This window comes from Barbus barbus (assembly GCF_936440315.1).
Source record: "Barbus barbus genome assembly, chromosome: 30".
NCBI classification, from domain to species: domain Eukaryota; kingdom Metazoa; phylum Chordata; class Actinopteri; order Cypriniformes; family Cyprinidae; genus Barbus; species Barbus barbus.
In genome coordinates this window covers 5,757,664-5,784,076 of record NC_136758.1, presented here as the reverse complement: position 1 = coordinate 5,784,076, position 26,413 = coordinate 5,757,664, and the positions used below count along the sequence as shown (strand labels likewise).

The 26,413-nt window shown below is 39.3% G+C and overlaps 2 protein-coding genes across 2 annotated transcripts in view; both read left to right on the top strand.

Annotated features, from left to right (window-relative positions):
• Positions 1–10,774, top strand: part of kif6 (kinesin family member 6) — a 156,904-nt gene extending 146,130 nt beyond the window's left edge. The window contains exon 21 of the mRNA XM_079385612.1: positions 9,593–10,774. Coding sequence (XP_079241738.1) covers positions 9,593–9,606 — 14 coding nt within the window. The 3' untranslated portion in view covers positions 9,607–10,774. The remainder of the gene's footprint in view (positions 1–9,592) is intronic.
• Positions 10,775–14,551: 3,777 nt separating this feature from the next.
• On the top strand, positions 14,552–18,509 carry LOC306850155 (potassium channel subfamily K member 17-like). Its single transcript, XM_079385618.1, has 5 exons — positions 14,552–14,860; positions 15,473–15,587; positions 15,691–15,857; positions 16,014–16,182; positions 17,045–18,509. Exons 1-5 carry the CDS (start codon positions 14,627–14,629, stop codon positions 17,257–17,259), a joined length of 900 nt encoding a protein of 299 aa, XP_079241744.1. The 5' UTR covers positions 14,552–14,626; the 3' UTR covers positions 17,260–18,509.
• The last annotated feature ends 7,904 nt before the right edge of the window (positions 18,510–26,413 follow it).

Genomic DNA, 26,413 nt, shown 5'->3' with positions numbered 1-26,413 from the left:
AGGTATATTATGCTGCACTCACACCATTTAGTAATTTCGAGATGACAACACGTGACGTTCAACTCAGTACTGTTCACATCCTCGGCCTGGGGATTATCCGTTTCTATAGCGACAGTCAACAAAATGAACCCACGACTGCGTAAAAAATGTTACTGCCACCTGTAAAACACATTACATTAAATTTGTATGCTACTGCTAAATGTTGCAGAACAGAAACTGTGTCAGGTAAAAAAGAATTACAAACAGTCTGTTTGTTTGCTTGTTGTTATTAATGGCGGCAAATATTGCTAATCTAAATAAACAACAACAAAATAATAACAGTATGAGCCCTTACATAATGTTTTTATATTATAGTACTTTATAGTATCTATATATGTATTTATTTCCCCCTTTTTAGAGCAGTAATAGCTTTCTTTGAAAGCTCCGCCATCACATTCCACGTGAGGTGCAGCAGTTACGTGGTACAAGCCGTAGCTCTCAGAAAACTCCCAGTTCACAAATTGTAATTATGAGTTCTACGAGGACATGAACGCTTTTTACAAGTTGGTATCTCTTAATTACAGTTACTATGATATGGCGTGAACGAACCTTTATGCTGCGTTCATGCCATAACATAATTACCGTAATTTTGAGATGACAACACGTGACGCTCTACTCTGAGCTGTCCACGGACTCGGAATTATGCTTTTCTATGGCAACACTATCAACACCTAAACAGAGGCTGCGGTGGTCAGGTGGTAGAGCGGTCACGAGGTACAAGTGGTAGCTCTCAGAAAACTCCCAGTTCACAAGTTCACGCTTTTTACAAGTTGGAATCTCGTAATTATGGGAATTCCGATATGGCATGAACGCACCTTTATTTTCTGTTGCTCATTACGTTGTTATGGTTAAAGGGTCAAACCCCCCTGTTTCAGCACTGGTCTTTCACACCTTAAGGCCGAAACACACTGCACGATTTTTGGCTGTCCCAGACGAAAGACTGGCATCATGAAGCAATCACGGCGATTTCTGATTGGCCACGATTGTTTCACGATGCCAATCTTTCGTCTGGGACAGCCGGAAATCGTGCAGTGTGTTTAGGGCTTTAGATCTGAAAAGACTCAAGAAATGGGCGTGTAAAACTGGAGAAATGGTGTAGAGTGTAGAGGGTGGAAAGAGTGGAGAAAACAACCAATAAAACAGACTAACAACACACTCATTATACAGATAGATGAATGTTAAAATATATTTAAAACAGAAAGAATAAAGGCATACTTACTTTTTGTTTACACTTCTTTGGATTTTCTGTCTATATCATTGTTTGCTGTGTATCAAACAATGGGCTCAGTTCTCTCATGGCTCAGTTCTCGAACCATTACTATTCATTCTCTACATTCAGCCTCACAAATAATTCATCGCCATGGTTTTAACCACTGTTATGCTGATGACATCCAGATATATACTGCTTGTCAACCAGATTCTACCCATTCGATGGCCTCCTTATCTTCATGTGTCAGTGAGTTAAAGGACTGGCTACACTCTAATTTTCTTAGTTTAAACTTGAGTAAAACAAATTTTAATAACTGGTCCCCCATCTCAAATAAAAGATAAAACTGATGTTTCTAGCTTTGACCTTGACGCTACTTCTATATTTCCATCGGCTACTGTTAGAAATTTAGGTATCATTCTAGACCCATCACTGACCTTGGATGACTACATCAGCAAACTCTCCAAAGCTGCTTTTTTTTCAGCTACTGTCAGGATCCTGGACTATTTTGTTGTGTTTTTGCTCCTCATGTGTTCACGGTGACCCAGTTTCTCCCCGGTCTGATTGTGTTAATTTGCTCCAGGTGTGTCTCGTCGTCTTCCCCAGTTACCCTGTGTTTATAAGCCCCAGTCCTTTCAGTTAGTGTTTGTCGGTTCTCGAAAGTCATTCCTTGTGTTCCTGTGTCTCCTACGCGTGTGGACTATTAAAGACCGTGTTTTGAATTACTCCTCGCTCCTTCGTTCCTTGCTCCCTGGTGAAGTGTGACAGCTATGTCGAATTGCGCAACTTAATCCTTTCCTTGGTAGAAAAGATGCAGAAACATTAGTGCATGCATTTATTACCACTTGCCTTGACTATTGTAACGCTCTTTTCTCTGGCCTACCAGCTCACTCCATATTTTGTCTGCAGTACATTCTAAATTCTGCTGCCAGACTGTTAACTTCCACAAAAAAAAATCTGCTCACATTACTCCTCTATTTAACTCTTTCCCCGCCATTGACGAGATATCTCATCAATTAAGAGACAACGCCATTGACAAGTTTTTACGGCAATCCGTGTTCTAGGTATTTTACGGTAAGGAAAGCCATAGCGCATGTCCTGAATGAGTTACGGGACTTCCAGGTCTTCCGGGTGCGCAATTCAAAGATGATCAGCATCACGTAAAATTGTAGATCATATTAAAATGAAGAGGTATACAGCTTAACAGGCACTGGCGGTTTTGATAGACTTGGACTCCGATCACTCGTGCTTTGATAATTTTGAATATGGGACAAAGTAGATGCCTTTACAGACACAGAAACTTCTAGTGTCATGTATAGACCGATAACCCGTTGATCTGGATGAAGTGCACCGGCCTGTTTATGTGTGGACACTGATAGTTCAGACGGCGATACTTCGGACACTTCATGGAGAGATTCAAGGATGTCTCAATCTTCGTTCCGATGTGCCAGAGTCAATAGAGGTAAGACAGATAAGGAAATGGCCAAAAAAAGTGTCTCTTTTTTGTGCACATTTGGTGTAATATAGTGTGCATATATGTGTGCACTGTGCATGCATAAATATGTATGTGTGTGCATGATCTATAAGTGTGTGTGTGTGTGTGTGTGTATAAACATATGTATGTATGTATAGGTGTGTCTGTTCTGTTTATTGAATGCAACTTCAATTCTTCATATAACTATTTACAGTTAGAGCACAGCAACGAGGCAGAGGTCAGACACGTGAAGGACATCGCCATGGTCCTGCTGGTGACCAGACACGAGCCACTGTGAACCATCCAGCTGAAGATCCTGAACCTTTTCATGAGTGGCATGAAATAAATTGTCAGCCAAAAAAACCTTCCCTTCTCTGAAAATCCTGGGCCTGTCAGTGATGCTGCTGCTCTTGATTCAATATTTTTCAGCTGTTCATTTCTAATGAACTGATTCAGAACATTGTTGATCAGACCAACCTGTATGCAGATCAGTGTATTCAGGATATGGGTGGTACTTCACAGCATGCTAGAATTCATGCATGGAAGCCTGTCACAGTTTCAGAAATGAAAGTCTTCCTGGGGCTGTTTTTTTCCCACTGGTGTAATTCATAAGCCTTAACTTGATATGTACTGGTCTACAGATGAAATGTTAGCTACCCCGTACTTCAGCAAGGTCATGTCTCGCAACAGGTTTGAAATCACATGGAGATTTAGTCACTTGAATGATAATACAGCAAGGCCAGCCAATGACACTAACAGGCTGTACAAAGTACGCCCTGTTTTAAATCACCTCGTGTCCAAATTCTGTGAAATGTATCAGCCTAACACAAACATTTGCATTGATGAGGGTATGCTTCTGTGGCGTGGGCACCTAGCTTTCAGAGTGTACAATCCTCAAAAACCTATCAAATATTAAATAAAATCCTACATCTTGTGCGATTCTGAAACAGGGTACTGTTTTAACATGAAGCCCTATTGTGGAGAAAGTTCTGCTCTGAAAGACACGGTTGTCTCTCTTCTTGATCGCCTAGCAGGTCATGGTTACAGATTATTTATGGATAATTTTTACAACTCTGTACCACTGTGTACGCACCTACTTGATTTGAAAACCCATGTCTGTGGTACAATTAGGAAAACAGAGGTGAACCACCAGTCATTCGAGATCCCAGAAATGATATCCTTAGGATTGGGGAAACAATCATGTGTCACACTGAAAATGTGATGGTCTTGGCATGGCGAGATAAACAGTGAAAATGGTCACAATATGCCATGAGAACAACATGGAAGAAGTTGAGGTATGGCAGAGAGGCCACCAAGAAAAAAAGAAAAAAATCGCAAAGCAAAAACCAGCATGCATTGTGGAATACAATAATGCAATGAATGGAGTTGACAAATTGGATCAAAACATTGGGTACTACCCTTTTGTCAGGAAGTCACACAAGTGGAGAAAGAAATTTGTCACATGTTTGTTGCAGATCAGTTTGTTCAATGCTTTTGTCATTTACAAAGCAAAAAAACCCATAATGTAATTGTAAAACTCTCCTCTCTTTCATCCAGAGTGTTATAAAATCATGGACTAGCCAGGAAGTGATGGGGAAGAAAGAGTTGACCCTCCAACTGAAAGTACTCCTAGAGCACCATACAACACTGACCCCAGAAATAGGGTGAATGACCTTTTTGCAGCTCATGCACTTGTTCCGATTGCGTCCACTTCCAAAAAGCAACACCCGGCGGGAAGGTGCAGGGTTTGTGCACGTAACGGTTTGCGAAGTGAAACCTCGTTCTACTGCAAAAGTTGTGGCATCCCCTTACATTCTGTGAATTGTTACACAGTTTACCACTCGAAGATAAAATACAGTGCCTAAATTTTATTTACCAATTTACAATTTTATTTATTTTCAGTGTTTATTTTTGAAGGTTTTATTTATGAAATAATGACATCTGAATGTATTTTGCTTGAAAATGCACTACTTTGATAAAATGCATTTTTCTCAGTTTTTTGTCCAAAATGTTGTATTTCTGATGAAACCTATCTGCATTCAAGTGGTGATAAAACATGAACACATAAATATATAATAAAATATATAATATGTTCATATATTCATAGAAGAAAATATTCTGAGGGCCATCAAAATTAGGCAAAAATCATCAAAAATGCTGGCAGTGGCTGGCAACTTTAAAAAAAAAACGCTGGCGGGGAAAGAGTTAATCTTCACTGGTTGCCTCTATTTGTGTGCAATACAAAATTCTTCTCTCAAGGCACTCAAAGGTCTTGCTCCTTCCTATCTTTCCGAGTTACTCTCTTCTTATATTCCTTCTCGCTCACTCCGGTCTTCTAGTTCAGAAGTTCTTTGTGTGCCTAGGTTCCGCCTATTTTCAATTGGCTGCAGATCCTGTTTTGTCGCGACACCCAAACTTTGGAATTCGCTTCCCCTGGCACTCAGAACAGTCACCTCTCAGTGAATTTAAATCAAAGCTTAAAACATATTTATCTAATCAACACTATCACTAAATTGCATTGTGTATTTGTCCCATTTATTTTCTATTTCACTACAGCGCAAAGCTCTTTCATGAGATTTGAATTCTCCACTGTAAGACGACCTCATGCTATAATACAGCGCAGTGATTGGATGGTAAAGCCGCCTTTCCACTGCACACGACATTCGGACACGACTGTCGCATTTCTCCCCCTAGTGGCAATCGCACAGAACCTTCAAACTGGTCGTGCAGCAACCGTTACCTCAGCATTTTCACCATGGTAAAATTAATTATTTTAATGAATATAATTAATGTGTGAATGTATCGTCACAAAACAAATGACCCCCAAAATAAAAACATAGTAGGTTTTATGGGGCTAATCAACGTAAATCATGATTTAATAATTATTTCTGCCATGATTATTGTAAAGCACCATTTTACAGAAATAGTGTTTAAAGAAGAATGTTAAAGGGAACAAAATATTGGTAATTCTAACAGGGCCGTAGGCAGGTTTTTATAAATACCGAGGTCCCAAAACGGAGATTGGTAGGGGGGTTCAGGGGCATGCTGCCCCTATACATTTTTGATTTTCCTGATCTACATGTGTGCATTTTAAGATGTTTTAAATCTAATAAATTGGATAATAATATAGGTTTAAAACCAAGTCAGTGGGCAGTAGTAGCATAACTTATTTTTCAAGATAACAGATTCTTAAACATGAGAATCATATTAAATGTTGCAATGAATGATCCAAGCTACAAACTGGAAACAGAGAAGTTATAGTTTGTTTATGAATTTAATAAACTCAGTTGTAATTATCCTGGTAGCCTTCAGTAAAAGCATGTGTCTAAAACGATTAAACATGAATATTATTTATATAAGTTTAAAGTGAGTTTTATATTTTATGGGCATTTTTACCTTTAGTGAATTAGAATGATAAGACATTTGGGCTTTTACCAAGCAAATAAAATCAACACAGAATCTGCATCTGAAGTGGGATTTAGATGTATTTACACAATGTTTAATGCAAGACATGAATGCATTTAACCTGCAATTACAAATACATAAATAATGTTTTGAGATATTAAACATAAAACATTGAATACTGATATTTGAAGTGATTTAAAACGTGAAAAAATCGGGAAAAAAAAATAGTCGAAATGTGAAATTAAAACTGCCAATAGGTGGCATTGTTAATAAGCGAGTCATTACGATTGAACCGAATCAAAAACAGTTTATTCATTCAGGAATGAAACGCCATTATGTTGCTCAGAGACGCAAAACTGTGCTGTGGCTGTGTTTGGAATGATTTTTGTTGGCAAAATAGAGCAAAAACAGGCAATATGCTGTGTAAAACGTAAGTCTCTTAATGAACTTCTTGTTTATTGAGCTGTTGTAAAAAATCAATAGCTGTGTCTCATTTAGAAGGATGCGTCCTCTGAAGGTCTCATTTGAAGGGTGCATGCGTCATCGAGGCTGTCTCATTTCAGAAAAGCAAGTAGGACACTCCGAATGCGACCTTTGAATGCGTCCTTCTTTCACAGGAATTCGAAGGATGCATCAGGTGTATCCTTCGCTGCTACAGATAACCCACAATTTTTTGCGTCGTCATAAACAACCGTCGTTAATTTGAAATTCTTTTTGGTCAGCAGTGGCTTTTGCCTTGGAACTATGGATGCCATTTTTGCCCAGTCTCTTTCTTATTGTTCAATCATGAACACTGACCTTAATTGAGGCAAGTAAGGCCTGCAGTTCTTTAGATGTTGTTCTGGGTTCTTTTATGAACTCCTGGATGAGTCGTCGTTGCGCACTTGGAGTAATTTTGGTAGGCCGGCCATTCCTGGGAAGGTTCACCACTGTTACAAGTTTTCACCATTTGTAGATAATGGCTTTTGGAGTCCCAAAGCCTTAGAAATGGCTTTATATCCCTTGCCAGACTGATACATGTCAACTATTTTGTTTCTCATTTGTTCTTGAATTTCTTTATATTGTAGCATGATGTGTAGCTCTTTAAGCATACTTTACTTTGTCAGACAGGTTCTATTTAAGTGATTTCTTGATTTAACAGGTCTGGCAGTAATCAGGCTTGGGTTTGGCTAGTGAAATTTAACTCTGCTTTCTAAAATAATGTAGTTAATCACAGTTCTTTCATGATTTAACAGGAGGGGGCAATTAATTTTTCACGTAGGGCCAGGTAGGTTTGGACAGCTTTTTTCCTTAAATGAAATCATAATTTCAAAACTGCATTTTGTATTTACTTGCATTATCTTTGTGTAACATTAAAATTTGTTTGATCTGAATCTTTCAAGTGTGACAAATATGCCGGTGCTTTGCGACAAGCTTTATGCGTGTGCTTGAGTGTGGAATAGGCTATGCCAAAATGCCTATATATTAAAGGATGGTTTAATAGGTTATTATATTTATCAATTTAATATAAACGTGTGAGTAGTTGACTAGGAAAAGAAAATATTTTAAAAAGACAAATAAAAAATATTACCAGAACAAATTAAGCACAAACAAATAAGTGTATTTGGGGTAAATTTGGAGCATTTGGAGGGGGTGCTGAGTGACCTCAGAATGATCACTAAATATTATTTTAATATCTAAAAAACCGAAACAGCATAAACAAAAATTTTTACGGCAGAATCCAGCACAAACAAAGAAGACTAATTTATTTTCATTTTAAAGCATTAGCACGTTAGACTGCACCCCATAAACAGAGTCAAGCCTAGAAAAAAAAACAGTCAACCTTTAAAAGCTTATTTTATTACTGTAGTAAAAGCAGTGTATTATGTATAGTAGAGTATTATGAGAGAGCGATGACTCAGTGAGTGTGATTATCTGCATCTGATCCAGCATTCATTCTTCAGGTCAATCTCATATTCTCAATAAAATATTAGTTCTGTCAAGACCACTATCGTCAAAGATGATTGACAAGTAGCATATAATTAGGATTGGCGGTATGGTTCTGTTCTGGGCAAGAACTCCCTGCGCATCCATGCAGCCTAGCATGGATGAGAGCAGCGATAACCCCCCCAGGGTAAACAGAACAGAACCAACAAAAGTAGCAGATTGTTAATGTTCAGTCATTTTATGTACACATTTTTGAATTTGTCTGATTTAAAAGAATCGGAAGGCTGGATCTTGACTGACAGAGGAGGAGTTGGGGATGGAGAAGGGTAATTAGCTATTGAGCAATGTGAAAACTGCTGATAATACTGACGACCTTATGGATGCTTAGATAGGTGTTGTGTTCCTATAGGTAGATGGGGATCATCTTAGAGTCAGCTGATTGCGAGCTTGACTAACGAGACCTGCCAGAACTAATGCTACGTTTGATTTTGAATGACCGAAAGCCTTGTACTATCCTTTTGAACAGTTAAGGGAGATTCCTGATGACAGCGCTGCTCGGTGCATTTGTTGCCTGCGTACAAGCTTTTTGAAAGAAAAAATAACTTCCTTGTTCAAAACTGCACTTTAACTTCCTTGTTCAAAAATGTGCTTTAGTATTTTTCAATTTAAAAGTCTTTACTGCTGACTCATAAAACAGTCTCTTGTCGCCATCTAACCGCATAGCGATGTAACTAAAATCACCGTCACGAACACACACACACACATGCTGTTTCCTTATACTAAATACTACTATTAGTTATATAAAATATTATTTATTTAATAATAATATTTAATAAACTACAACAACAACCATCATAAAAGTTGCTAGGCAATTCAGTCAAAAGTACAAAGGCAGCGCTCTGACATACAGCATTGAAGTTACATAAACATGGTGAGATTTTGCCAAAACGATTTGCTCTGGAACAAATAATAGATTAATGAGACCAAAGACTGTCCATTAATTTTACCCAAAACCAAATATATCTCATAAATTTCAGAACATCTGGCCGAGGTGAGGTGTTCTCGTCAGCTTTATGAGCGCTGTTTGAGTGCTGACATCCTTGGTGCTCACATCTCCAAAAACGTTTAAACAAATTTTCAAATAAACGTTATCTTTATTACCAAACCACATATTTGAAGTTCAAACAAGTACATTCTCACCTAAAAATCTCTTAAAACTACATTCTGTAACACAAAAACAGTATTATTCTTAAATTATATAACTTCCTACCATGTCTAAAAGGCCTTCATATGGCTTCTCGGATAAACAAACCTAGCAAATAAGTGAACTTCTGCTGAACTAATTACAGTTGTTCAATAAGTCAAACACAACAGACACTAATAATCAACAGTCATTTTTTATCAAGAGAAATTCTGTTTTTATCATACTTTTAAAGTTGATTATGTTTGCCTTTTCTACAGTACACTTTGAGGCATATGGATGACTTTAATGTTTTGAACCCGACTGGATAATTATGTTTCTTTGTGTTTCTTTGTTTCAGGAGCGACAAAATAACAACAGATATAATTAAGAACAAAGGAGGACAAAAAATGAAGTCACACATTTCTGCAAAACTCTGGACCAGGTCGATCCCTAAAGGCCTCCTTAATGAATCCTGAATTTGTCAAAACCCTCATGTCTCTGGTTCAGAAGGAGCTGGGCACACTGACAAATATAACAGCATCATTTTATATTACATATCACAATTTGCAACCTGGCTGGTTATTAATCTGTTACCTTTTAGTGGAGAACTTGCTGGAATGAGGAAATCGATTTAAGGATGATGTAGTTGCACAGCAACCATATAAATAATTGGTTATTGTAAAATTAAAGTTATTGTAAAGTGTTAACCTGATCAGAGCTCTGTCTCCCTGCCAAACCCAATATAATCTTATTTACAGAGTGGTGAAATCATATCCTTTGTTTGTTTGAATGTTTTTCAGACACTATAATTCATTGTCGTGTGTGTGTGTGTGTATATGTATGTATGCATGTATGTATGTATATATGTGTATATAATTCTTATTGTTTTATGTTCTATGGTCGCTTATAAAACTGTCTGTCAAATCGTTTTGGCCATTTCGCTGTTTACACATGTTTTATCAGGGGCAGTCGTGGCCTAATGGATAGAGAGTTGGATTTGTAACCTGAAGGGCGTGGGTTCGAGTCTCAGGTCCGGCAGGGATTGTAGGTGGGAGGAGTGAATAACCAACACTCTCTCCACCCTCAATACCATGACTGAGGTGAGACCCTTCAATAAGGCACCGAACCCCCAACTGCTCCCCGGGTGCCGCAGCATTGGCCACACACCACTTCCCTTTCCCTTTTCCTTTATTACCTGTTGATCTACACAAGTCTTTGAATCATTCACATTAAATGCCTGTAGATTTGTGAGGTGTAAAAAGATTCTCTTTTCAATCAATGATCAATTGCTTCTGGCTTCACTACTGTTCGGACGCTCTTGCTTACTGCTCCACGCTTTGCTCCCTGATTATGTACTTTTCTCAGATTTTTCTAAGATTTCAACTTCAGCAAATCAGCACAGTGCTCAAACAAAACATTTTTGGCAGAAACACTAAAAGTAAAACCTTTTCGGTACTGGAATAATGCTACAAAAAAGAAGACTCTTTGCCTCCCTCTTCCAGCAGCTTACATTTAAACAATAAAAGGAGTGAACTTCATCAACAACTTGCAAGTGTCTTTTGGTCAGTATGTGTCTTTTGAATATCTAGGTATTGTGCTGAAAGGTGCTCCACGCATTCTATTTATCATTATTTACAGGCCTTTGCTGAAGAGTTCACAGAACTGTTATCAATTATTTCCTCAGAGTTTGACTGTTTTGCTATTGCAGGGGATTTTAATATTCACATATACAGTTGTGGTCAGAATTATTGGAACCCTTGGTAAATATGATCAAAGAAGACTGAAAATTAAAACTGAAAATTAACTGGCTTTGTTAATCATTTTGATCTTTTATTTAAAAAAATCACAAAAAGCTAACCTTTCATTGGATAATAAGAATTTAAAATGGGGGGAAATATCATTATGAAATAAATGTTTTTCTCAAACACACGTTGGACACAATTATTGGCACCCCTAGAAATTCTTAAGAGTAAAATATCTCTGAAGTATACTCCCATTCATATTCACAATTTTGAGCACTCTAGGGTGATTATGAACATGAAATTATCCAGCCATGGCTTCCTGTTTCACAGAAATATAAATAGGAGGGAAAACAAAGCCCAAATTCCCTTAATCATCCATCACAATGAGAAAAAACAAAGAATATATTTCTGATGTGCAGCAAAAGATAATTGAGCTTCACAAATTAGTGAAGTGGCTTTAAGAAAAGAGCTAGAACAGTGAAAATCCCCATTTCCACCATCAGGGCAATAATTAAGAATTTCCAATCAACAGAAAATGTAATGAAACTGCCTGGAAGAGGACGTGTGTCTATATCGTCCTAATGCACGGTGAGAAGGAGAGTTTGAGTGGCTAAAGACTCTTCAAGGATCACAGCTGGAGAATTGCAGAAAATAGTTGAGTCTCGGGGTCAGAAAACCTTAAAAAAATTGTCAAACAGCCCCTACATCACCACATGTTGTTTGGGAGGATTTCAAGACAAATTCTCCTAGCTCATCCAAAAACAAACTCCAGCATATTCAGTTATCAGACAGGACTGGCACTTCAAATGAGACTGGCTTCTATGGGCAGATGAAACTAAAAAATTAGCTTTTTAGCAGCAAACACTCAAGATGGGTTTGGTGAACACAGGGATAAAAAGTACCCCATGTGTACAATGAAATATACTGCTGTATTTGTGATGTTGTGGGCCTATATTTCTGCTGGAGGTCCTGGACATCTTGTTCAGACACATGGCATCATGGATTCTATCAAATACCAACAGATAAAAAATCAATAAGTGACTGATTCTATTAGAAATCTTATAATGGGCCATGTTTGGATCTTCCAACCGTACAATAATCCAAACACAAACCTCAAAAACAACACAAAAATGGGTCACTGAGCACAAAACCAAGCTTCTGCTGGCCATTCCAGTCCTCTGACCTGAACCCTGTAGAAAATGAGTGAGGTGAACTGAAGAGAAGAAGCACCGTCATGGAGCTGTGAATCTAAAGGATCTGGAGTGATTCTGGATGAAGGAATGGTCTCTGATCTCTTGTCAGATGTTCTCTAACCTCATCAGGCATTATAGGAGAAGATTTAGAGCTGTTAAACTGACAAATGGAGGTTTCAAAAAGTATTGAATAAAAAGGCGCCGTTAATTGTGACCAATGTGTATCAGAGAAAAACATTTATTTCATAATGATATTTCCCCCCATTTTAAATTCTTATTATCCAATGAAAGGTTAGCTTTTTGTGATTTTTTTAAATAAAAGATCAAAAGGATTAACAAAGCAGGTTAATTTTCACAGTCTTCTTTGATCATATTTACCAAGGGTTCCAATAATTCTGACCACAACTGTATAATGCAGAAATCCTACAAAAGAAATTATGACTGAAAGTCAGTAAGAAGACTGGAAGACAAAAAAACACCTTGGAGAAAATCAAGAGGAGTACAGAGTATGAAAGACAATGCAGAAAAGCTGAGCAGATGTGGCGGAATATGAAACTTGAAATTCACTATAGCATCTATAAAGACAGCCTTCATGCTTTCAATGTGGAACTAGCCACAGCTAGACAGACCTTCTTCTCAAACCTTATAAACAGTAACTTAACTCTCGCACTCTTTTTGCTACTGTTGAGAGACTAACACACTCTTGTTCAGCCTGTATATGTTCTCACTAAGTCAAATAATAAGAAAGAATCAAATTGCCTATAACAGATGTCTATGCAGATGATACCCAGGTTTACCTAGCTTTTAGGTTTACCAGGTTTTTTTTTTTTTTATAATAACTTATTTAGCAGTGAATAAATGTTAAGACGTATTCTATAAGTTGACATTTCTCTGCTCAAAAATCTTAAGACTGAGATCTGGTCATTTTTGTTTTATAATGCACTATTTTGCATGACTATGAATAGATTTGTTTGAGCAATGAGGTTCTGAACAGTAATTTGCATAAGGGAGCAGCACTTTCTTTCATCAGACTGAACAGGCATAAAGTGGCCTTTCTTTGCTTCCTGCAATCAGTACAGCGCAGATCACATGTATAATTATTATAAGACCGTATGTATTATGTACAATAACATGGTAATTTATAACGTTGCTTTAATCTAATGTTTTAGACATTATCATTTAAAGTTTTAAGCATTATCATTAGCATTTTAAGACATTATAATGTAAAATCATGACCAGTCATTTCCTAGTTTTAGACAAATGAATAAAACAATTTTATTAACAAGCTTCATATTAAACATATTGTTAATTGATAATAAATAAAATATTTCAGTATATACAAGCAATAAGTCACACATCTCAAATATCTTGTAATATATTAATTGCATTGATATTAGCAGCAATATTATTGGAGATGAACAGTGAGAAGCCAGCCATCTCTTGACTCTCCATTATTTGGAGAGTCAAAATAACTATAAAACTATCCCATTATTTTATTATTTATTGATTGGGATTATTTATTATTATGGTTTTTGAGAGTTTTTTTTATTGTTAATGGTATATTTTATTGATTGATTGTGATCTAATATTAAAACACAAATCACAAATGTTTATCCTAACATACATCTATTTTGTGCACATATCTTTATACGTTTATTCTAACTTGTATGTTGTTGTTTTTTTGGTTTTTTTTTTTACCTAAACCATATTCAAATACACATTCAAATGACCATAACTCAAACTAATATCTATTTCTTTATTTATTCATACCTACATAACTGAACTCAAGTGCAGTGGTTCAGAGATTTGAAAATAGTACATTTTGAGGTTTCATATATTGAATGGGGAAGTGTTGTGTGGCCAAGTATGGTGACCCATACTCTGAATTTGTGCTCTGCATTTAACCCATCCAAGTACACATACACCCGCAGCAGTGGGCAGCCAATGGCGCCCCGGGAGCAGTTGGGGGTTCGGTGCCTTGCTCAAGGGTCTCATCTCAGTCGTGGAGGGTTATTCACTCCCCCCACCTACAATCCCTGCCAGACCTGAGACTCAAGGTCATTACTGTGATGAACCGATGGCAAGAGGTACAGATGGCTTTCCTCTTTTTGTTGTGTGCTTAGGTAATCTTTAAACTAATTGATTTATGTGTAAAAATAATAAATACAAATAAAAACTTTAAAAGGAAAAGATCAATTTTGGTACAAGAACATGAAACCATTGGCAGAGAGTACTGACTGTAGCTTCTAACCACTTCAACCCCCCTTTTTAACTCTTCACTCACTGTGCCTTCTGCTCTCCTTCAAACAACATTTGCATGCCAAGTCATAAGATCTCATTCTGGCATTCATTACACAAGGGAGTGATTTGCCTGTCACATAAACAGTAAATGCACACCCAGTAGCACCATCCTGCAGCTGCATCGGCAGACAGGTGAGCCAGGCGACCAAAGGAACCATGCTTCCCTTGTTTTCGGGAAAGTTATGCCAGTTTCTCAGCGTAGCTCGGTTCCCTTCTATCCTGTTCCTTGGAATTTTTTATGTAGCCTATGTCCTTGTTGGAGGGCTGATCTTCTGGAAACTAGAAGGATGGTATGTGTTGCAACAGATTGATCTTCTGAAAGAGAAAAGAATAAAACTACTTGAGAAGTACCCATGTGTGGGTCAGAATGGGCTCCGAGAACTAGCACAGGTATGACTGTAGAGTAGATGTTGCACAAATGTATTTATTCCTCAACAACAGTAGGATCAGTGAGGGAATGTTTTGATTTTTTTTTCTTCATATTTGTACATTTATTTATTTATTTATCTATCTATCTATCTATTTAACTGTTTCAGTGCAAATTTATGAAGCCATTTTCATTCAAATTAACTACTTTTGGTTTAAAAAAAAGTATTTGACATTAAAAGAAATTAAGAAATAATCAAGACCACCAATCAAGAAACCTAGACCAGTTTGTGGTTGTTAAATATGATTGACAGTTTATAATTGAATTTCCTTTATTGGAAATTTGGAAATCTCGTTTACATAGAATTCTCTTTGTTGGTCTATTGTTGAAATTGCTTACACAATTATTTAGCTATTTTTTAAATGAAACGGCCTATTTGTGAAAAATAATGTTTTCTGCTTAAGTAGATAATAATAATAATAAAACTTGACAATGTGACAGTTTTATTATCATTTTTAACAGAATTTTGTTAACAGAACACAACTGCTAAATGTCATTAACATGTGCTCACTGTTTTTATTGTCATTTCATGTATTACAAATAAGTACTTATTGCTTGCCATTACTGTTTTAAAGATGATAAAAGATGCTTCCCTGAGTGGCTTGAGTCCAGACAGCAATGACACCGCAGATGGCTTCTGGAAATTTACCAGCTCATCTGTGTTTGCAGCAACAGTGGTCACAACTATTGGTGAGGGATGGAACACTTAACACACTGTATTTGACAGTCCAGTTTACTGTGTGGCATCTATACAGATGGGTAGAGATTATATAGAGTTTTCATCTTTTTACAGGCTATGGGAATATAATTCCACTGACGACAGCTGGTCAAATCTTCTGTGTGTTGTTTGCCCTTTTTGGCATTCCCCTGAATGTAGTGATCTTAAATAGAGTTGGAAAATACATGCTGGCCATTGAAAGGAATTTTTGCAATTTTCTGGAGAAAAAAATTGATAGAGGGGTGAGAATTTAACTTTTTTTTTTACAGTCAGCAATAAAGATGATGAATGAATGAATGAATAAATGAATGAATGTGATAAGCAATAAAACTAGAAATTAATATGCTTGACCTTTATGTGCAAACACACTGTACCCATGATTCTGTTCCTTCCCACAGAAATGTGTACGAATATCCGTTCACAGTATATCTTTTGTGAGCTCAGCATTTCTGTACTTTGTGGTTCCTATGCTGCTTTTTAAAGAGTATGAGGGATGGAGTTACGCTGAAGCAATTTATTACTGCTTCATAACACTCAGCACTATTGGATTCGGAGATTATGTTGCAGGTAGGAGGCTACACATTCAAAAATGAACAAACTATATATACTTCAACTTTTATACTTCAGTATTTTTAATTGTCAGCATGTACCTTTATTATGATGCTTATGTGTTCACACCCTGGTTATTAGATAAGGACTATTTAGCTTAGTGTGTGTGTGTGTTAATTACTATATAAAGCCTTCTTTGTTTCACTGTTAATCCTCTGAAAGTTCTTCACATTTTGTAATCATTCTTATATGTAATTATTCTAGTCAGGAAGTGACATCACAGCTTGGGTTGTGTATTATTCAAAATTTTCCTGAATTTGAATACTGAATTGAGGTAGCAAATAAGATGCAGAATTGTCATTAAAATTTTAAATATTTTTAAGCCGGTAGAAAGAAACTCAAAGAAATTCATATTAATGTTGCAGGCATAGCAAATAATCTTTTTTTTTACTAGATATGATGAAACACCCAGAAAATCTTCAAAACAGAGTTAAACAGAGTTAAATATATAATTAATTTAAATTATGAGGTTAATAGGAAAATTTGATTGTTAACAAAAAGTTTTTAAATAAATAATAATAATTATTATTTACTTACATATAAGGGCATAATGAGAATGCAAATAAGCATATTGTTATAGGCATACAGTAAATAGGCATACTGAGTCAAAATTGTTGTAGTCATGATATGTTTTCATGCAAAACGTATGTTGGATCAATCAAATTGCTCTGTTGTGACTGTGTTGCAGTTTTATAAACTGGAATTCAGTAAATGTATCATCTTGACATTGCATTACATTAATTTTCAAATCCAAATTGATTCAAATTATATCATCCCAACCCTGATAACAATATCTTTACATCACTGTTTTTCCTGCCAGATCACAACCCAGCAATAAACTACCCAGAGTGGTACAGTTGTCTGATGGCAGCCTGGATATTCTTTGGCCTGGCTTGGCTCGCTCTTCTGATCAATCACTCCATTGATTTACTGGAGAGTCTGAATGCTTACATGAGAGGAAGGCAGAATGCACAAACACAGGTGGAGGAGTCCACAGAACAGCCAGAAAAAGGACTGAAAGGGGAAGAAACATAAAACATGAAAAAGAATTTAACAGTGATACGAAAAACAGGAGGGTGTCTGGTGTATTAATAATGTTGTATCTACTCATCATTAAACAATATATGGTTAATTATTAAGTTAAATACTCAATGTTTAAAGTATCCTTCAAATTTACAGATACAATTCAAATAATAGTTTCTTCTAAAAACTGAGCTAAATGTTTTGATTATGTTTTGATTTGACAATAATGACATTTGAGCATCACATGTCTGACTGGCAGTGTTTGGCTTGAAAATCTCGCTTGGTTCACTTAAAATGAATTGCTGTCACAGCACAAACCACCAGGCCTGTTAAACTCACAACCATGAAAGAATGAGTTTATTTATTATATAACACCATTATTTCATATATTGAAATAAATTGATTCAGAGAGATCTAAAAAATATTTAATATTACCAGTGATATCAAACTAAAACACCAGTTCATAATAATTTTGATGGTATTTTTGATCGTGTGTGAGTTATACAGTGACTTTAAGGGGAGATCTATCTTTTTAAAGGGATTTTCTATAGTTATTTTTTGTTTTGTGGTATGTTAAGGTCTGTACAAATGCCACAACAGTTTTTGCTGCCCCAACATAGGCACGCATTAGCTGGCAAATACTTTTCAAACAAAACATTTAAGTTTTGATACTTAATATACTTGTATGTAAATCTAAAATAAACTGATAAATATTGATAACGTTACATAATTATACCACATAATATAGATCCCAATTCCTGAAAGAAATTAATCAAGCAACCTATTGATATGGTTACCCCCAAATGCTAACATGACTTCTGCGTGCAAGACTCTATTTAGGGCCAACTGACAATACACACTCTAACCAAGTACTGTTCATAGATCCTATGTCTACAGCAACTGCAGTTGTGTGTTGAGCATCACACTGAAAGAATTTCTGCTGTGTAACAGACAAGGATATATTACGGATCCCAGGAGTTCCAAGTATGTAGTGTGAATCCAGGTAAATTGGGCCAATAAGGCTTGATTGCACTGTACATTGTCATATACAATAAATGGTCTTGAATAAAAGGAACGCTGTTTCTTCAAATTATGAAATAAGTTCTGCTGATGCAGTTTGACACTGGTGATTGTGGCCAAACCTCAAAGGAGAACTCCCTCATCAAGAAAGGTTTTCTACAAAGGTTGTTTAATAAATGTAAACAAAATTGTTGTGACAGGACCTGTTTTATTTGATAATGCAGGTAACAGATTAAAATGCTAAGAATAACATTTTCTTGTAATATGTATAGACGTTACTTTGGCTGAATGTACTAGACAAAATGTGCTGGTGGGTTACAAGAAAAGTGTACCACCTTTAACCTTCTATAATTCTGCTTAAATTCATTGAATGCATTGACATTGAATGATTATTTTATAACTGACATGTACAACTGACAACTGACCAATGAGTGTGCATTCATGAATTTACAGTCAGAGATGATGACTCGGTTCACTGAAGACAATGCATTTTTATTTATTATAATTTTTTTGTGTGTGTGGGGGGGGGGGGGGGGGGGGGTGATTACATTTCAAGTTCAATTGATCCACTTATTCAGTGTTTTCTGTTAGCCAATTTGTTGTTGTACATGTGTTGTAGTCACATTTTTTTAATATATTTAATTTTCATTTTCATTCATATTTTATTGAATTAGACTTCATCAAGATTCTGTTTCTGCAAATTTAATATCAACACAACATGTTCTATCATTTAAATTAGTGCATTTTGCAGAAACTTTTATCCAAAGCAACTTATATTGTATTCAAGGTATACATGTGATCATGAATTCCCTGCACTGTAATATATATATATATTTTATTTTTTTTAATTTATAATTTACAATTTGACAACTTTAAACCAGCTTTCAGTTGGAATGGGTCAAAAGCAGGTGTTAAGATTCAAAGATTGATTGCTGTGTCAATAGCTCAAGCTTTGTCAGATTTGTGGCTGGAAGATTTCATTCATGCAAACCCACTGACTAGGATTTCCATTTACAGTCACACAGTCAAGTCAAGTCAAGTCAAGTCTGCTTTATTGTCAATTGTTCCACATGTACAGCACATAAATACAGAGAATTGAAATTGCGTTACCCTCAGACCCTTGGTGTAAACAGTTAACATTAAACACGTTCAAATACAGATAATACGGTTTAAACATATGTACATACAACTCTATAGCTATACAAGTAAGGACATTGTAGAAAAAAAAATAAAGAAATAGATAAAGTGGCATAAGGCGCATGGCAGATAGTGCAAACCAGTTAAATAAAAACAAAACTGTGCAGATATATTTGTAGTGCAAAAAGAGCTTATCAATCTGAGGACATTGTAGAAAAATAAAAAAGATAGATAAAGTGACATAAGGCACATGGCAGAATAGATAGAATGCAAACCAGTTAAATAAAACAAAAACTGTGCAGATATGTGTGTAGTGCAAAAAGAGCTTGTCAGTCTGTTAAATTGACAGGAGAACAGTCTTTTTATGAGACTATCCGAGGAGGTAGTTTGCAGTCAATGCTGGATGAGGTAGTGATCAGTCCAATGCTGCACAAGTGAGAGGTGCTGGTCACAGTTTGTAAGTAGGTGTGGGTGGCTGGTCCTGGGGGTGTGGGGGGGGAGGGGTCTCATAGTGTCAGAGTTCAGAGTTGTATGGGGTAAAAAGAGGGGAGGGGGGGCAGGGACGGGACGGGAGGGAGTTCAGCTTCCTGACAGCCTGATGTATGAAGCTGTCTTTCAGTCTGCTGGTCCTCGTGGCAGTGTGCAGAGGAATTTTCCACTGAAAACTATTACTTTGACACAAAAATGCTGATTTCATGATTGCTAGAGGTCACAAATTTAATTTAATTTAATTTAAACTAGTACTATTTAATTTTTTGTGAATATTTAAAACTGCATTTGCATGGTTTGCCGTGCCTATGGTGTCTGGATCCTGACACTAAGCCGTTCTTGGTTTTGGTTAAGTGCCAGGAGTCAGGACCCATGTTGCGAGTCTTTTGTTGTGAGCATATGACTGATGATCTTGTTTCATTGGTCATGTGCTCTTGTTAGGTATCAGCACATGGCTTCTATTAATTTTGTTTCTAAGTTCCATGTGCTTCCCTGTGTAATGTTTTGACCTTGTCCTTCTTGTTATCTGATTATTAGTTGACTATTCTTCTCTTCTAGGTCCAGAAAGAAGACCCTCTAATAATAAAAATATTTAAAGTAAACTCCTTAAATCGTATGTGTCATGACTTTCACAAGGAGCACAGGAAAGAGGAAAACTCAGGAGATACAATTCACACAGTCTTTAATGGAACTCAAAACCAGGGAACATGGAGAACGCAGGAGACACAATATGATGTTTCACACCAGACACTGGAAACAAGGAAACACGGGGCTTAAGTACTGGGGAGTAAACTAGATAATTAATCAAACACAGCTAAAACAAATGGAACTAAATGGGAACAGGAAAAAGGAAGGACCAAATAAGGACATGGAGGGAGAAACTGGGTCACGGGGTGCACATGGGGAGCAAAACACAACACAACACACGGCAGGAACACAGGTTTGACAGTATGTGCAAAAGTTGTTGTATTAAAGAAATAAATTAATACATTATTTGTTTGGGTTATGTTCTGTTTTTCTCTATTTGGTCTCCTTGGTTTCTAATTAGTTCCATGCACCTGTTTCTGTTCTGGTAATCATCCCCCTATGTATTAAAATAACTATGTAGCACTGGACGCATATGTCCACAGAGCTGCCGTGTGGAGAAGGGCGGACCAGTTGCTTGTCTGCTACGGTCCCCCTAAGAGAGGTCTTCCTGCTTCCAAGCAGACCCTCAGTCTGTGGATTGTGGATGCCATTCAGATGGCCTATGAGTCTTCTGACCTCCCCTCGCCGATGGGAGTCAAGGCTCATTCCACGAGGAGTGTGGAGGCCTACAAGGCCTTTCTCGCAGGTCTCCCAATCCAGGACATCTGCAATGCTGCGGGATGGTCTACGCCCCTGACCTTTGTCAGGTTTTACGGCCTAGACATGCGAGCCACTCCAGGCTCTTCCGTTCTCTCGCCCTAGCTGTGCTCCGTATGGATACACTCAGGGCAGGGACTTGGAAGTCTGGTGCCGTGGGTATCTCGTTCCCCAAAGCGTCTCCTGACGCAGCTCGAGTTCTTGAAGAGGAACGTCTTAGGTTACATATGTAACCCCAGTTCCTTGAAGGAACGAGATGCTGCGTCGCGAGGCCACACTTCCGGCATCCCTGCCTGTGCTTGCTTCATTCTAGAAGTTGACGCTGGTTTCACCGCACATGCTTTTATACCAGCTGGTCATTACGTCACCTTGCCCGTGACGTCCCTCCCATCCATTGGACAGATTTCATTGGTATTCAGAGCCGGTCCCTAAAGCGTCTCGTTCCTTCGAGGAACTGGGGTTACATATGTAACCTAAGACGTTTTTTTATTTTTAATTAATTAATAATTTTTGACTATTCTGTTTTTGCTTTGTCATTATGGTGTATGGAGTGTTGATTAATGTGGGAAAAAAAAGTAATTCAAAGCAGTTTTACATAAGGCTGCAATCATAGGCACTGTATATATACATATATCTACACTGTTCTCTACATTACACACTTCATTCAAAACTAACAGCTCTTTTGTTTAATTTGGGACTGCCATTTTAATGCCACACTCATTTACTGATGATCTATACACACTGATCATGTGTGAACATATAGTGGAACGAAATATCGTGTCTCGCAGGACCACGGTGCTACATACTGGTTAAACATAAGATAAACATACAACAATGCAAGTACAAGAGAAAAAAAAAAAAAAAAAAAAAGTCCATCACAACCTCTATTGTCTTACTCACATTGAGGGACAGGTTGTTAGCATCACACCATTTCGCCGTTCGCAGTCGTGGGTCAGCAGCGTGAAGAGCAGCGGGCTGAGCACACAGCCTTGTGGGGCACCTGTGCTCAGTGTGATAGTGCTGGAGGAGTTGCGGCCGACACGGACTGACTGAGGTCTTGCAGTTAAAAAGTCCAGGATCCAATTACAGAGGGGGGTGTTAAGGCCCAGCAAGTTTAGTTTGTGGATGAGCTGTTGTGGGATTATAGTGTTGAATGCTGAGCTGAAGTCGATGAACAGCATTCTTACATAAGAGTCTTTCTGTTCCAGGTGAGTAAGAGCTAGGTGGAGAGTGGTGGATATTGCATCGTCCGTGGAACAGTTTGGACGGTATGCAAACTGGAATGGGTCCAGTGTGTTTGGGAGACTGGACTTGATGTGATACATGACTAACCTCTCAAAGCACTTCATCATGATTGGGGTCAGTGCTATGGGACGATAGTCATTCAGACAGGACACAGGTGACTTCTTTGGTACTGGAATTATGGAGGTGGATTTGAGACACGTGGGGACGACTGCCTGTTAGGACATCCGTCAGCTGTGCAGCACAGTCTCTCAGTACACGTCCAGGTATGTTGTCAGGGCCCACAGCCTTTCGTGGGTTAATCCGGGACAGGGTCTTCCTTACGTTGGCTGGAGAGAGACAGAGTACCTGGTCGTTTGGAGATGTGAGTAGTTTCTGTGCAGGTGTGTCGTTCTGTATCTCAGTGGAGCTGGATGAACTAGAGAGTACCAGAGGGGACATTGCGCTGTCTCCTGAGTGGTGAAGAGGTCCACCTGAGCCTGGCCAAACACTCTCCAGATCTGCTTCAGCACCTCGGTGTGAAGCATCCATTCCCCGGGCCACGGCCCCTGTCTCGACAGGATGTCTGCTCCCACATTGAGATGCCCAGGGATGTAAACTGCTCTTAATGAGAGAAGTTTGCCCTGGGACCACACAAGGATCTGGTGCGCCAGCCTGTAAAGGGGGTGCGACCGCAGACCTCCTTGGTGATTGATATAAGAGACCACCGCTGTGTTGTCGGTGCGCACCAACACATGGTGATCTCTTGAGAAAGTGTTTCAGAGCCTGAAACACGGCCAGCATCTCCAGCCGGTTGATGTGCCAAGCGAGATGGTGACCCCTCCACAGGCAGGGTGGCCACACATGACCGCTCCCCAACCAGTGAGGGACGCGTCCGTCGCTAGCGTTACATGGCGACACCGAGCTCCCAGCACCTGAGACAAGAACCAAGGTTGTCTCCACATGTCTAAGGCACATAGACACTGCCGCGTGACCATGATCATGCGAAGCGGGTTTCACCTCGGGGAGAATCCCTTGGTCTGTAGGGGTCTCATGTACAGCAGGCCAATAGGTATCACATTGGACGCAGCTGCCATCAGACCCAGCAGTCTCTGAAACTGCTTGACAGTGAGTGACTGGCCTTCTTTCACTGTCCTGACCTTCGTGAGGATCGACTCGATCCGAGCAGGGGACATACATGCCTGCATCGTGGTCGAATCCCTCACCAAGATAAGTGGTTCTCTGTAATGGAGAAAGAACACTCTTCTTGGCATTCAGTCTTAACCCCAACACTTTCATGTGAGCGAGAGCAACATCTCGATGTTGAGCCACCATCCGCTCTGATTGAGCGAGAATCAACCGTCGATGTAATTGAGTATGCGGACGCCCTGAAGCCGCAGCGGAGCTGACGCGGCATCCACACATTTCGTGAAAGTGCGGGGTGAGAGTGCTAGGCTGAAGGGAAGAACCCGATACTGCTAAACTTTGCCCCCGAAAGCAAACCTCAGGAATGGAAATATGCATCTTTTAGACTAATCGCGACAAACCAGTGACAAACCATCTGCTGACTGAGCGGTTCCACTGACGCAGATCTAAATTGGGACGCAACCCTCCATCCGTCTTTGGAACTATGAAGTACCGGCTGTAGAACCCGGATTCTCTTTCGTGAGGAGGAACCACCTCGATGGTCTCCTTCCTTAAGAGAGTATCTACCTCTTGTCCCATTACCAGAGCCTACTCGGGGCCCACCAGAGTGGAATTCACCCCGTTGAATTGAGGTGGATGAGAACCGAACTGGATTCTGTAGCCTCTCTCTACAGTGCGCAGGACCCACTGAGACACATTTGGCAGTAGTTTCCACGCTGCGAAATAGTCTACTAAGGGAACCAGTCTCTCGAGAGTGGTGTAATCAGAGTGGCTAGTTAGCTGCTCCAGAGATCCCCAAAGGGGTGGTGAGCATCCCAGCTCCGCTACGTTTCAGGGCGGAAGAAACTGGGATATATGCTCGCTGGAGATCGCTGCACCCTGGTACACCGAACGTGGCAGGGTTGGTAGACCGATCTCCTGAGGGCACTGAGGAGAGACGGGCACCGAATACAGCGGTGTATGCCGCTCTTCCCCAGCGGGACCTGCCCTCATGAGTCCTGGGCCATGGGCACCAGGACTGCCTCAGCCGAAGTCTCCTATCTAAGCGACTGTCCTCAGACCCGTCATCTACTAGGAATACTAGACTGGTAGAACCAGAGCCTGCAACGCAGTACCCAATGAGACACGCTTGGCAGGGGCTCCCACACCGCCAGGTGTCCACTAAGGGACCCAGTCTCTGGAGACTGGCCTCTGGTGTAATCAGAGTGACTAGTTTGATATCCTGGAATGGCACACCGGCAGGATAAAGCTGAACTAGCTGCTCTAGAGACCCCGGAAGGGGTGGCGAGCATCTCAGCTCCGCTACATTTCTGGGCAGAAAAAACAGAGATGTGTGCTTGCTGGAGATTGGCAGGGTTTGGCAGACCGATCTCCTGAGGGCACTGAGGAGAGATGGGCACCAAGTACCGCGGTGTACACCGTTCTTCCCCAGAGGGGCCGGCCCTCAGAAGTCCTGGGCCATAGGCGGCAGGATGTTTTAGCCGAAGACTATCCAGCAAGAATGACAGTCCGCAGATCCGCCTTCTGCTAGAAAGCTATGGCCCGGGAGCGCCACTCTGACTCCAACAATCTGGGGAGTACGAGAAGTGACACCCCCTAAATGAGGAGCTGGAACATCGGTTGGGGCTGCTCCAGCATACGAGAATGACGTAATGCATGCATCGCCTCGGCAACGCATGCTGCACGTTCACAATAAGCCCTCTCTCTCTTGGGGGAAGAAACCGCGGTGCGGGCTTCCGAACCCAGAGAGCGGGCGCTGGATCTGATGGAAAGGAAGAAGATAGGGGATCGCCCGTCTTCATTCCCTCCACCTGATCCATCTGCGATCCCCACGAGTGCAGTCGCTGCCCTGCCCTTTTCAGCAAAAGCGGGGCCGGTACCACGAGGAACGCTGGTGAAAGCTCCCTCCTCAAAGAGAGCCCTCTGAGAGCAAGCATACGCAGTGACAAACGCTCACAAAGCGGGCAGTCAGCTCCCTCAAGAGCTGAATCTGCGTGCTCTGCTCTCAAGCAGACCACACACGGACTGTGTGCATCCCCAGCAGTGAAGAACACACAGCTTATAATGCGATCTGCTCTTGCCCAAGTGCTAGTTCCCTGCACTTAAAGACATTGTGGAGCTTATTTCAAGTGACTATAAAACAAACAACACTAAATAAGACTTACCTCATTGATCGACAGACACACACAGAGTAGCGGTTGCTGAATGACAAAAGGTTTCACCGCACGCTGGTTTCACGGCACATGCTTTTGTACCAGCTGGTCATTACGTCACCTCGCCTGTGGCGTCTCGCCCATCCTTTGGACAGATTTCACTTGTATTCAGAGCCGGTTACTCTGAAGGCGTCCCCCAAAGCGTCTCCAGACGCAGCTCGAGTTCCTGAAGAGGAACTAATATAGACAAATTGCAAAACCATTACTTTGTAACTCTGTACAACTCTGCAAACTATACAGGTATTTGATTTAAAATGTTTACACTTTACACAGACAATCTTTAAAAACAGGGTCAAATCTAATCAATGTCATACCTGTTACCCACATGTCAAAACCTGTTACTCTAAAAAGTAACAGGTTGACAGTAACATGTTTGACAATTTCAAACAAATTAGCTAATTGCTAGCTAATAGTCAAGTTCACAAAAGCACATATTGTACATTTTAAAGGATTTTAAAGGATTTCAATTTATTATATTAAATGTAAGAAATAATTGTTTAAATTTACATTTTAAAAATGGTAACATTATTGACATTGCATGATGACTCCCCCCTCAGTCAAACCTCATAAATCATCAAAAATAGAACATTATTGTC